The sequence below is a fragment of the Podarcis melisellensis genome (genome assembly GCF_964234715.1).
Source record: "Podarcis melisellensis genome assembly, chromosome: Z".
NCBI lineage: Eukaryota > Metazoa > Chordata > Lepidosauria > Squamata > Lacertidae > Podarcis > Podarcis melisellensis.
The window spans coordinates 20,285,136-20,298,050 of record NC_138547.1 but is presented as its reverse complement, the minus strand read 5'-3'; the positions used below and the strand labels follow the sequence as shown (position 1 = coordinate 20,298,050).

At 46.1% G+C, this 12,915-nt stretch overlaps 1 protein-coding gene across 2 annotated transcripts in view; it reads right to left on the bottom strand.

Annotated features, from left to right (window-relative positions):
- Positions 1-8,543: 8,543 nt before the first annotated feature.
- The window catches only part of AR (androgen receptor), a 221,305-nt gene continuing 216,933 nt past the window's right edge, over positions 8,544-12,915 (bottom strand). Inside the window, exon 8 of one of the 2 annotated variants that reach the window (XM_081897809.1) lies at positions 8,544-11,324. In XM_081897809.1, coding sequence (XP_081753935.1) covers positions 11,169-11,324 — 156 coding nt within the window. In that variant the 3' untranslated portion in view covers positions 8,544-11,168. The remainder of the gene's footprint in view (positions 11,325-12,915) is intronic. The other variant, XM_081897808.1, reaches the window with a different exon arrangement.

Sequence of the window (12,915 nt, the reverse complement as noted above, 5' to 3'; positions counted from 1 at the left end):
TGTGTCCTCCCCCTATAGTTCAGCCTGTGATTTGGGGGTGACATTGCCGCTTTCTCTCTTTTAAAAATTATATTTTATTAAATTTTCAAATGTTTAACATATATACTCTAACACATAATAAATTTGTATTTTGTTTAGTTGACTTCCCACCCAGTTTTCCATGGTGTTTTTATTTCTCCCTCTCTGCTGCAATAATTTCTAATTACTTCTGTTGCTCATAGTTCAAATCTTGCTTGTTGAGTTCATCACTATACTGTAGTATTTAAGTAATTTACAAAAGGCTTCCATTCTTTCACAAAACCATCGTCATTAGGTTCTCTTATTTTGACTGTTAACTTTCCCAATTCCTCATAGTCCATCATCTTTTTTATTCTTTGGTGGGAACTTCTTCCAACATTGCCTCTGCTTTCTCGTCTAGTGCACGGCTTAGGTGACAGTTCTCTAAGTGGACACTCTCTGCCTTCTGATTTTGCCAAGCGGACTCCCTCCCCTTCCACCTCGCCTTCCAGGACATCTGTCCCATCCCCCTTTCCCACCCAAGGCCAGGTTCACTTGTGTGGCTTGTGATTAGACAAGGATTTTGCCTTTGTCAGTGCCCCTTCCCCTACAGTCGCCCTACACTTGTCCTAGCCTTACTTTCTCCCAGATCTTTGCTGCTGTGTACTCCTCTCAGCTCGCTGCCTAGCCCTTGGTGTGTCCCCACAACCATGTGGAGGCAGCTGGTGCATTGCACTCTCAGGAGTGCAAGGGGATGGAGGCACCCGGTGACACCCTAAAGAGTTTGATGGTTACTTCTCCATCCTTCCCTGCCTTGTTCAGCACATCTCCTGCACCATGTGTGCCTTGAGGAGGCACCCTGCTGGAGTGCACCACCACTGCCACAGCCAAAGGTTGCAGGGCCCAAATCCAGGGTGTCCCAATTAAATCGGGACAGCTGTTGGGTATGCAACTGTGTACTTCCAAAACATGGGCAATTTGGACTGTGGTTTGTGTATGACTGTGGGGTGTGTGTGTTGGGGTTGGGGAAAAGATTCAACTGCTCAAAGCTGTGCTTGATGAATTTGGCATCCTGTTGGGAGTGGGGAATGAGTGGTGCTACCACCTTAAGAATATCAAAACAGCCTGATGGATTAGGCCCATAGCACATCCAGTTCTCACAGGGGCCAACCCCAAAGCAGGACCTGAGCACAAGAGCCCTCTCACCTCTTGTGGTTTCCAGCAACTGGGATTCAGAAGCATTGCTGTCTCCAACTGTGAAGGCAAAATCATAGCCATCATGGCTAATAGCCCTCAATACTTATTCTGTATGAATCTAATTTTCTTTTAAAGCCATCCAAGTTGGGGGCCAGGACTGCCTCCTGTGGGAGCAAGTTCCATAGTTTTATTATGTGCCATATATATGGTATTTTGTGTAAAGGCATGGACCTCACAAATCTAATAAACTTAACTATGTGCCATATAAATAAGTCCTTTAAAAAAAATCTGTCTTGAGTTTTAGGACCGTCTCTCTGGGGTGGGCCAACTCAGGTTTTATTGATCTAGGAAAGCCTGGCGACTTTCCAAACACAGAGAGTTGGTGACCAAACAGACCTTTTAAAGAGCTGGGAGTATCCCTGGCCTCAAAGGTCCACTGCAGGAAACTCCACAAAACCCTTGTGTTATAATAATAATAATAATAATAATAATAATAATAATAATAATAATAATAATATAATTTATTTATACCCCGCCCATCTGGCTGGGTTTCCCCAGCCACTGTGGGTAGCTTCCAACAGAATATTTAAATACAACATTCTATTAAACATTAAAAACTTCCCTAAGCAGGCTGCCTTCAGATGTCTTCTAAAAGTCTGGTAGTTTTTCTCTTTGACTTCTGGTGGGAAGGCGTTCCACAGGGCGGGTGCCACTACTAAGAAGGCCCTCTGCCTGGTTCCCTGTAACCTCGCTTCTCGCAGTGAGGGAACTGCCAGAAGGCTCTAGGCATGGACCTCAGTGTCCTGGAAGAACGATGGGGGTGGAGACGCTCCTTCAGGTACATATACAGGACCAAGGCTGTTTAGGGCTTTAAAGGTCAGCACCAACACTTTGAATTGTGCTCAGAAACGTACTGGGGGCCAATGTAGGTTTTTCAAGACCGGTGTTATGTGGTCTCGGCGGCTGGTCCCAGTCACCAGTCTAGCTGCCGCAGTCTGGATTAGTTTTAGTATCCGGGTCACCTTCAAAGGTAGCCACACATAGAGTGCAGTAGCCCAAGCGAGAGATAACTAGAGCATGCACCACTCTGGTGAGACAGTCTGCGGGCAGGTAGGGTCTCAGCCTGCGTACCAGATGGAGCTGGTAAACAGCTGCCCTGGACTCAGAATTGACCTGTGCCTCCATGGACAGCTGTGAGTCCAGAATGACTCCCAGGCTGCGCACCTGGTCCTTCAGGGGCACAGTTACTCCACTGAGGACCAGGGAGTCCTCCACACCTCTCCGTCCCCTGTCCCCCAAGAGCAGTACTCTTGTCTTGTCAGGATTCAACCTCAATCTGTTAGCCGCCATCCATCCTCCAACCGCATACCTACTCCCCCCCCCTTTACTTTCCCTTCTTGGAAGTCCTTTTTTGATAAGCTAAGGAGGTGCAGTATCTATATGCTGTAGCCTCCACAGAAGCTGCTGCTTTGTGGACACAAGGCTGCAATGAGGCTGTTAAACTGGAGTCTGTCACTCAGGAATCTCCATGGAAAGGTTACTCTGTACCTGAAAATGTGCACCTTTGATTAACTTGGCTGCTTTGCAAGTACATTCTGGGAAAAACAACAACAACAACGATACACTTGTGGTGTTGGTGAAAGTAAGGCTGGTGAGGGAATTAGAGCTCATTTCAGAAAAAGCAATGCCTGGGTAGTGACTTCTGTTTGGTTATAAACTTCTTGCTTTTTTCAGGCACCTGCTGAGACTGTACTGCTATTGGCTTGAATGAAGTTCTCTTCTTTACTCTCAGGATTCTGCAGGAAAATCTATAAAAGCTGATATGCACTAATTAATTGCCTTATTGCCTTTTGGAAAATGGATCATTTGGTTTTGTTGCAACACAGCAAAATAGTTTGTAGAAGTCATTTTTCAGGGGGAGGGGAGACACACACAAATGAACAACAATATACTCGCAACAACCAAAATTTTGCCTTTTTTAATTGTATTTGGAGCAACAAGAGAATCCAAGATTACAAAAAAGGGAGATCTGAACAACAGCATGAAACTTGCCCTGGTGTGGAGTGTTGTGGCTGATTTACCCTTTCTTGAAACCAAGGAGACAGAAACAAGAGGTTTAATTTTTTGTCTTTTATCAGTATACTCTGCTGGACTGCCCTGCCTGTGCACCAGAAGTCCCCTGCCTCTTCCTGATTCATGAGCAGAGATAGATGCAATTTTAAGACATCCTGTGAGGTGGGGTGGTCTCTGGCTCCTGAGCATCAATGCCTTTGCAGAGGGATCAAATGTGTTTTTGCTTTTTGTTTCGAAAGGTGCCATTCACCAGAGGACGGTCCTAGTGCACCCAGCTCATTTCCAGTGTCCCTGGTGGGTAGCACCCAGGGTTGCCTTAAATGTGCATAATTCTGTGCAGTGCTGCTGTGAGTGTCCAATGATGGCTCTAGAACAGGGGCTACCAAATTCTCCCAGTATGAGAAGCTTCACTTGTTGCTAGCTTCAGGTTTCTCTTTTTTGCAATGTTAGTTAAAAGCAAGTGGCCGAAGGAAGCCAAGTTGGACACTCAACTTCATGGCAAGCCTTGCTGAAGGACTCACAGCGGGGCTGGCATATGCTCCGAGGTCCCCAAGAGACAGAGCAAAAGAGGAACATAGGGAGCTGCCTTGTCACTGAGTTAGACCATTGGGTCCATCTAGCTCAGTATTGTCTACACTGACTGGGCAGCAGCTCTCCAGGGTTTCATCTAGGACACAGCTTTTCTTTTTCTTTTCCAAACTTTTCTTGTTGGTGACACACTTTTTAGACATGAATCATTTAATGGCACAGTAATTCAGTTTTACTACCAAACTGGAGGTTAAACTAACCCTTTTCCAGCTCTTGGAGGAGTGTGGGGGAGCGTTCGTGTGACACACCTACACACTGCAGCCAACACACTAACATGTCGTGACACAGTTTGGAAAGCTCTGATCTAGAGGGTCTCTCCTAGCCCTACCTGAAGGTGCCATTAGGGATTGAACCAGGGGCATTCTGCAGGCAAAACAGGTGCTCTACCCACTAAGCCACAACTCTTCCCCTGGTGGCTGGCTCTTATTCCTGTCATTATTTGCAACAGACCCACCTAGCATCCCTTGAAGCTGAGATCAAATACCCACACACCACACCCACCCGTTGTGTCTGTTTATTATGCTGTTATACATTTCAGCTGCTCTGCTGGTTCTGATGTTCCTGTAGATTCACAAGCTTATTTAGCTGCATAAACAGACTACAATTCTATTTACCTCCTTTTGCAAATAACTCCCCACACCCCCCACAAAATCATACAAAGTTCTTACGGACTAGCAGCCCAACACTTCCTCCAATTTCCCCAGCGTATCAAATTATACATAAACATATAAACAGGCAAATGGATAGAAATTGTCTCTCCTTGCTGTTCAAAAGCGCCACAATCTTTTACAGAATGTCTCTGAAGTCCAGCCTGCTATCTCAGAAGGCCCAGTGGAGATGTTTGTAGTGAGCATAGCAACACCCTGCAGCAGTGGTTCACAACTGATGGTCTGCAGACCCCAGGGTGTCTGTGTAACCCACCCAGGGGGTCTGTGGCACATTCACATAACAAAAACTACCACAAATATATCAAAATTTTCAAAAGTAGGGAGTCCATGGCTTGGCTTTTGAGAAATGGAGTGCACAGTACTTAGCTAATTGGGAACCACTGACACAGAGGAAATGCTGGCTGGCCTGGGTCTCTCTGAAGGGGAATGTGACGTCTGCAAAGAGAAGGAGGGGAGAAGAAGGGAAACAGCACCTTCTGCCCCCTAAAAAGCAAGGAGGCTTGGACTGGACAGGGTCCTCCTCATACGCATGCACATGAGCAATGGGGCATCTTAGAGGGGCCCCTTACCTACTCCCTGGCCCTGTAAACCTGGTTGTATCATGCCCACTCAACCCTATAGATGAAGCACAATCACAGCCCAAGCATTGCCTCTTCCTAAGGAGGCCACAGACATCTCCCTGCCTACTCCCAATCCATCCAGGGCACCATTGTATTGTTTCCAAAGTGCAAAGTTCTCCCACACAAATTTAGCTGGCAGTCTATCTTGCTTCCTAGATTCTTAGGGACATTTGGCTGCAGTAGCCTTGCCTTCTGAGATACGAGTTGGGTTTTGGAGATGTTCCATAAAAGAAGTGCCTCACTGATGGATGAAGCCCATCTAGCAGCCAAATGCTTATAAAAACCTAGGAATCTAGACAGACTGCCTCTGGACCTAGAGGTTCCATAACAGCACCAGAGGAGAACTGCTAGGTCAGGCCAAAGGCCAATCTCATTCAGCACCTTCTTCTCAGTGGCCAGGCAGACAGTATTCTACAATTGTGGGTTGTAACAAAATTGGCAACTGGGTCCAGTGTTGCCAGTGCACACATTAGTAAATTTCAAAGGGCAAAAAGAGGGGTGAAATTAACTCTCCCTTCACCCCCACCCCCCAATTAAGGCAGGCAAGAGTGAGTGCATTTGTTCCAATGCTGGTGGACAACATTGCATAAAGACTTATCACAATACACATCCCCCCTCCCCAGCATGCATACAAGTATGTGATTTATGGAAACAGGACCCTATTCTTTCCCCCATTTTAAATAAGCATTCTATCGGGGGGGGGGGAGATAGAAAAAAAGGTTGCAATGATGAACAAAAATAGCTTAGACTCTATAAGGTGCTTCAATCTCCTGTAGTAACTCAGTTCAGGGTGCAGGATGTTCTCCACCCACTTCAAAAAAAAGAAGGCATGGTATTTTTTAAGTGCAGAAAACATAATTCTTAAAATACACAGAATCACACCCCCCCCCCAAAAAAAGCAAAACAAAAACCCAACCAGCTCCATGATGGAGAGATATTGTCCTCAAAGTTGTTTCCCCAACTAGAGTCAAAATACTCAAGATCTTTCTTTGCTTCCAGTGGAAGAGGGCTTGAGACATGTCTCTGTGAAAGAACATCCGAGCTGCAACTTCCAAGTGCCTCCAAGGAAGGGCCTTACTCTGTTTCGCAGAAGCTGAAGGATATAAGAAACAATACTTTTTACTATCTGCTACACTTACGGATTGGGGCAATCAAATAGATGGGGACAGGGGGTATCTGGCTTTGCTGCAGTCCCCAAAAAAGGGGGGGCTACATCCTGTGGAGCCTGGCAGGAAGTGAAGGGTGCTGCAAGGGGTTGGACTCTACAGCTCTATGATTTTATAAGAAGGTGAGGAGGAGGAGTCTGTGTGGATTGGTCTGTGCCACAGTGAGTTTAAAGACGAAACTAGTCTTTCACAAAATAGAACATATGCAAGCATAATTTTTTTTTAAAAAAATCACAGAATAATAATAACAACAACGCATAAACTGCATAATAAAAGTAAGGATTGAAGGCTAAGACATTGTCAATGCTTTTGGTATTTCTCAAGCTTCCCCCCCCCCCTTTAAAAAACTGTAGTCAGTTGTAAATAAACCAGAGCAAGTAAATGCTCAATTTCCCATCACCACCACCATTTCTAACTCCCCTCCCCCACTTTTTACATTGTATTCATTACAGGTATTTTGAATCAATCTCTCTTCAAAACATTGTCAGGATCCAAAGATCCCTCAGGGGCTCTAGGGCAGAGGTGGGCAGAGGTTGCCCTGCAGTCTTCAATGCCACCCAAAGCATCCTTCTGCATAGCGAGTCTTGCACAAATCTAGTTATAGCAACAAAATGCAAAGAATCAGAGGGGGCTGGAAAGTTCACTGTGCCCACTTCTGTAGGTTAGAGGCTACCACACTGGGTGCGTGAAGTTGTTGACTATATACATGTGAGATATATTCATTGCCACTTCCCACAACTTGGTTTGAGTCTCTTAAGATGTTGGGGAACTCTTGGCCACTTTTGAAGAACATGAAGCAGTTCTCTGGCATGCAGTCTTGCTCTGCATGACTGGATGCCCAGCTGACCTTTCCAAGAGATTTGAACCCACAGAAGGGGGAAAGGCTTAAAATGAGATATATGGTACCACCACAACTTACATGTTTAATTTGTGTGATTTCAACCTAAGCTGGCCAGCTGGAATTGTGCAAATTAAACACATGAAAGGAAGAGAGCTCAAAAACTCTTTCTGTGCAGGATTTTCCCAGCACAGAAAGAGGTTTTAAGCTCTCTGCCTAGCTTATGGGGTTCTGTGAAGTTCTTGCATGGAGACCGGGATGCTTTCTCTAGAGACATCTTGCAAGATTTGCAAGAGGCTTCCAAAGCCTGGTGAGCAAAGTGGAGAGCTTAAAAGCTCTCTGCCTTGTTAAGGGGGTAAGACCTGTTCAGCATATCAGCTCCAGAAGGTAATCTTCCTCTCACAGGAGCAGCTTGAGCATACATTCTTATATATGCGCCATCTCCAGAATGCAACCCCTGTGCAAATTGTGAGTTACCTGTGCGCGTGCGTCCAAACCATGCAAGTTCCCCACGGCTAACTCTATTACAGGCAAACCACAAGTGAAACTGAGTCAACTTGAAAGAACGTAAGTCAACAAATGGAACTTCATGATGACACATGTATCCTTCCTAAAGCTTTCTCAGAGGTTTCACTACTAGGCACAATGTGTGGGGCCCAGTGGGGCATCTGGGTGGCCACTGTGGGGCCAGGATACTGGGCTAGATGGGTCCATATTGGACTGAACCAAGAGGCTCTTCTGATGCTCTTGTGGACTCTCCAGGCACAGAGTCTATCTGTACTGCTAGATCCTTAAGGGCATTTGGCTACTCTGAGAACAGGAGACTGGACTAGGTGAGCCTGATCCAGCAGCCAGGCTCGTCTGATGTCTATTTCCAGTGCTTTGTCCATCACCTGTCCATTTCCCACTTTTTTGTTCCTAAGAACCACAAAGAGGTCCACATCCACATGCTGCATTTGTAAGAAAAACAGCTTGATGGAAAGAGCAGAATGATTTTTTAACCAGCACTGCTGAACGTCATGGGAGGGGGGGTGTTGTTGTTTCTGCATCATGTAAAAGGTAAAGGTACCCCTGCCCGTACGGGCCAGTCTTGACAGACTCTGGGGTTGTGCGCCCATCTCACTTAAGAGGCCAGGGGCCAGCGCTGTCCGCAGACACTTCCGGGTCACGTGGCCAGCGTGACAAGCTGCATCTGGCGAGCCAGAGCCGCACACGGAACACCGTTTACCTTCCCGCTGGTAAGCGGTCCCTATTTATCTACTTGCACCCGGAGGTGCTTTCGAAATGCTAGGTTGGCAGGTGCTGGGACCGAGCAACGGGAGCGCACCACGCCGCGGGGATTCAAACTGCCGACCATGCGATCGGCAAGTCCTAGGCGCTGAGGCTTTACCCACAGCGCCACCCGCATCCCTCTGCATCAAGTAACCATGGCCAAATTAAGGTGCTGCATTGTCGCTTCTCAATGTTCTGTCATCTCTTGAAGCACCTGGCCAAGCCAACTCTTTTGCAGCATTCTCAAACCCCTACAATATGAAAACCCCTCAAGGTGCAAACAGAGTAAGATTTCTGAGGTGCTTCCTGCCCTCCCCTTCAAAAGCAGCAAAGTTTCTCAAGAGTCTGCACAGTAAAAGAAAAGCCCATCTTCTAAACATATTTCAATAAAACTGCTGGTGACATCACTGAAAATAATCAAACCAAATCAAGCTTTGCAGAGCCACATTATTAAAATGACCACTGCCCAGAGTATTCCCATGGCTGCTGCTTTTTTTTGAGGGAGGTAGGAGGAGTGGGATAATGGCTAACAGTCATTTTAAAAATGCATCACTGCAAAGTGCAACTTCATAGCTGTTGCTTCTGAAAGGTATGCAAGATCCTTCAAAGTCACAATTTGCCAGGCCATTGTTGAACAAGGGAGGCAGGTGATACTGCTCATGGCAGTAGGAGCGGAGCCTTAAGCCATTTTTAGAATTAAAGACAAGCAAGTTATCACTACCTAAATAAAGACTGTGAGATAGAGAATCACAATCCACATCCAAAAATCAAAGGAGTCAAACAATTTGTGATTATTTTCTTGTGATGCCATGGATGAACAGAATAGGGTTGGGAGATAAAACCGATGGTTGAGAAACAGGATAATTGTGAGTGGCATTCTTAGGAGAACCAATGAGCTTTTAACACATACTCAGTTCAGCCATTCTAGGACATGACCTGGAACAATACCCCCCCCCATATAATTCTTTCTGAAAAAATCAGAAGACAACAGCTCAGAATCTATTTGTGTCGTCCTGTGAGATTCTCTGGCCAGGGACTGCTCTAGGATAGCTTATTGAGACTGAGGGCCCTTCTTCCCACAACCAAGGAAAGTTTCTAAGGTTTGTTTGACTCCCCGTTACTCCTTTAGACGAATGGCAGTCTCAACTACAGAAATCACAAAAATGAAAAGCGCATCCCCATCCCAATACATGTTCTCTTTACAATGTACCACAATGTTATTAAAAAAGATAATGAAAACACAAGTTCTTCCCCAGTGGAGTGGGTTAGGACCATAGTTATGTGCAGTTTCTCAGGAACCCCAAAGGGGCATCAGAGTCCTTGTTTCACTTGGCTTGGCTTCTGAGGCCCTCGCCCACCATGCTCTCCAAGGAGAAGTCTTCCAAGAGGGTCTTTAGGTGCCTCTGACTTTTGGGAAGCAGAGCTGGGAGGAGGGATGTTGGTGTAGGTGACAAAAGCAGCTGGATGGAGGCCCTCTGAGCACTGCAGAGCTGCCTTTTTTTGAGGAGAGTGTCATTTGTGATGGAGAAACAAAAACAAAAAATGCTCAAAACTGGAATGTGCTCACATTCATTGGGTGACTTTTTTAAAGTTTTGGCTCATGGTCCACAGAAAGAAAAGGAAGTAAGAAAAAAGGATTGCACTGTAAAACAGCCCTCTGTAACCTTCAGGGCACCAGGAGGGTTCAGCACTACCCTCCAGCTCCTCTTAATGCTTTGTGTCATTTTTCATGAGCACAAGAACAGCACTGTATGGATTTGGGCACTTTGTGTCAGGTAAATGCTGCTGTAAGGGCCTCAGAGTTAATTGGAGAGGCACACTGAACAGCAGCCGAATCTGAGGCAGTGGCTTGTGGCCACGTAGTATAGGAACGTGATGAGGACTGAGACTAATTCACATGCAGAAATGTGGCCCTGGGGAATCTGAGTCCGTGTGATGCCTGCAGCTGTGACGGCACACACACTTTTTTTTTTTTTTTTTGCAGTTGTATGATTCCACTACATTCTCTCCTCCATATGATTTTGAGTCCAGTTCTCCCTTCCTGTCCTCATATATGCTATTGAAATCCTCCTGCATCTTAAGAGTGAGACTCGCAACATAATGGGGAAAAAGCACACTGCACAGAAAAGTTAAGAGTTGATCAAAAAACTGTTAAAAAATAAAAATAAAATCACCCACTCCCCAAAAATGAAGTTCTTCCCACTCCCAGGATTTGATTTGAGCAACCTGCTTGTCATCTTGGATTCTGGTTTTGTTTAAAAAGAGAGAATAAAACAGCAATGAAGGGAACACCCAAAACACAATGTGTGTGTGTGTGTTTTGCCAGACTTCCCATCGTGGTACAGGGCCACAGAAGCCATTGTGGGAAACGCAGAAGCCCAAGAATGTAAACAAGTGCCGCCTGGCACCATGCCACAACACCAGATTTAAAATATATATAAGAACAGGAAAGAAAAGTAGAGAAGGTGCAGGGTTTGCACGCACACACATATGCTGGGCTGTTTCAAAACAGGCCGAAAAAAGCTCCCACTTGAAAAGGGAATTCCCCCAGGTGGGGTGTCACTGAAACTGAAAAGAATCCCAGCAGATTAGTTCTGTTTTCGTTATTACTGTATATCTTTGTAGCGTATACAGTATTCCAAGGCACTGCAGTGCAAAAATAACAGGCAAGTGAAGGCTGGACAAGGTCGGCAGCTTCCAGGGCCTTGGCCGCAAAGGGCTCCTCCCTTCCTGTGTCTCCCTCGCTCCATCACTGTGTGTGGAAGTAGATGGGCTTCACCTTCCCAGAGAGGATCTTGGGGACTTGCACCGAGATGATCTCTGCCATCATTTCTGGGTAATCCACACTGACCATGTGGGACTTGACCAGGAGGTCGAATGTAAACTGGTGCAGCTCTCGGGCAATCTAGGAAAGAGAAAAGAGAGAAGGTGATGTCACTTTATAGTGATGTGGGTTTTCAAGGGAGGAAGTATGCATGATGCCCTGAGTCCCTTCCAGTTCTTGGGTTCCTGTATCGGAGGTAGGTGGAAGGTAGAACAAGCTCAAAAAACCAGCCCCTTTTGTCTAGGCAATAGCTGTGACTGAGTAGTTAAGCACCAGGATCAGCATCCCAAAAGGATGAGCTGGGCTACAAGAGCTGTGACTAAGGGACGGGGCCTTTCAGGCCTGGGGGGGAGGGGAGGTATTCCTCCACCCCCCTCACCTAGAACAAGAGATGGTGTTTGGTGTGAGCTGGGCAGAAAGCAGGATGGAAGATGGAGACATGATTGATTTGAGCTGGATCTAAGACTGTGACTAATGGAGAAGCAAGAACATTTGGAGTGTTAATGCTGTGAGCCATTCCGGCCTGTGCTCAGGTTGTATATTATTGCAACTGAAAACATATATCCTAAAGACACCACAGTCTCCACTGAACTTCATTCCAAGGAAACTGAACCCTTGGCAAGCACCTGCAACCTCTGGAATCTCTCACCACTTGGAGATTGGAGTGGCATGTAACAATATTATACAGTGGTACCATTTCTGCATAGACAAACAAGGCATGCAGGCACCTTCTCCTGTTCTTAGGAATAACCACCAGGTAGTACTTCCTAGGTGGTACTGAGGCACCCTGGGAGCAACCTTGACTACGGCAGGCTGGAATCTAGGTGTGTTTTTTTTGTTATTGGCTCCTGTGAGAACAGGATACTGGGCTGGGTGGGCCACTGGCCTGATCCAACAGGACTCTTACATTCTGGTGTGCATGCACACAGAAAAGTGCCTTATGGTGAGACAGCCATGGCTAGCTGTGGCTTTCCAGGGTTTCAAGCAGGGAGTTTCTCTCTGGAGCTCTACTTGGGAGATGCTGGAGACTGACCCTTTGCAGTAAAAAGCGGGTGCTCTGTCACTGAGCTGTTAGGTGGGACGCATCTGTCAGTTCTGATTTTTCTCTGTTCCTCACTTTCCCAACCTTAAGTTCAGTCTGCCCCACTTATGCATCAGTCTGCTTTTTTTTAAGCTTATGCCAAAATAATTGTACACAAATTCTCATGCAGCTTCTCCTAATATTACAGTGGTGCCCCACAAGACGAACGCCTCGCAAGATGGAAAACCCGCTAGACGAAAGGGTTTTCCGTTCTGGAGGCGCTTCGCAAAACAAATTTCCCTATGGGCTTGCTTCGCAAGACGAAAAAATCTTGCGTCCCCCTGCGGTTTTTTTTCCGCTTTTTTCGCCCTTTTCTTAAACCGCTAAGCTGCTTATCAGCTGTTCCGCTGATAAGCCGCTTAACAGCTGATCGCTGGAAGCCGCTTGACAGCTGTAGCGCTAATCCGCTAATCTGTCAATGGGCTTGCTTCGCAAGATGAAAAAACCGCTAGACGAAGAGAATCGTGGAACGAATTCTTTTCGTCTAGCGAGGCACCAATGTATTACGCAATGTGGCCTAATGCATTTATTTATTATTCTTTGATGCATATTTTGGTGTGCTATTTCAAACATGTATTTTATATGCCTTCG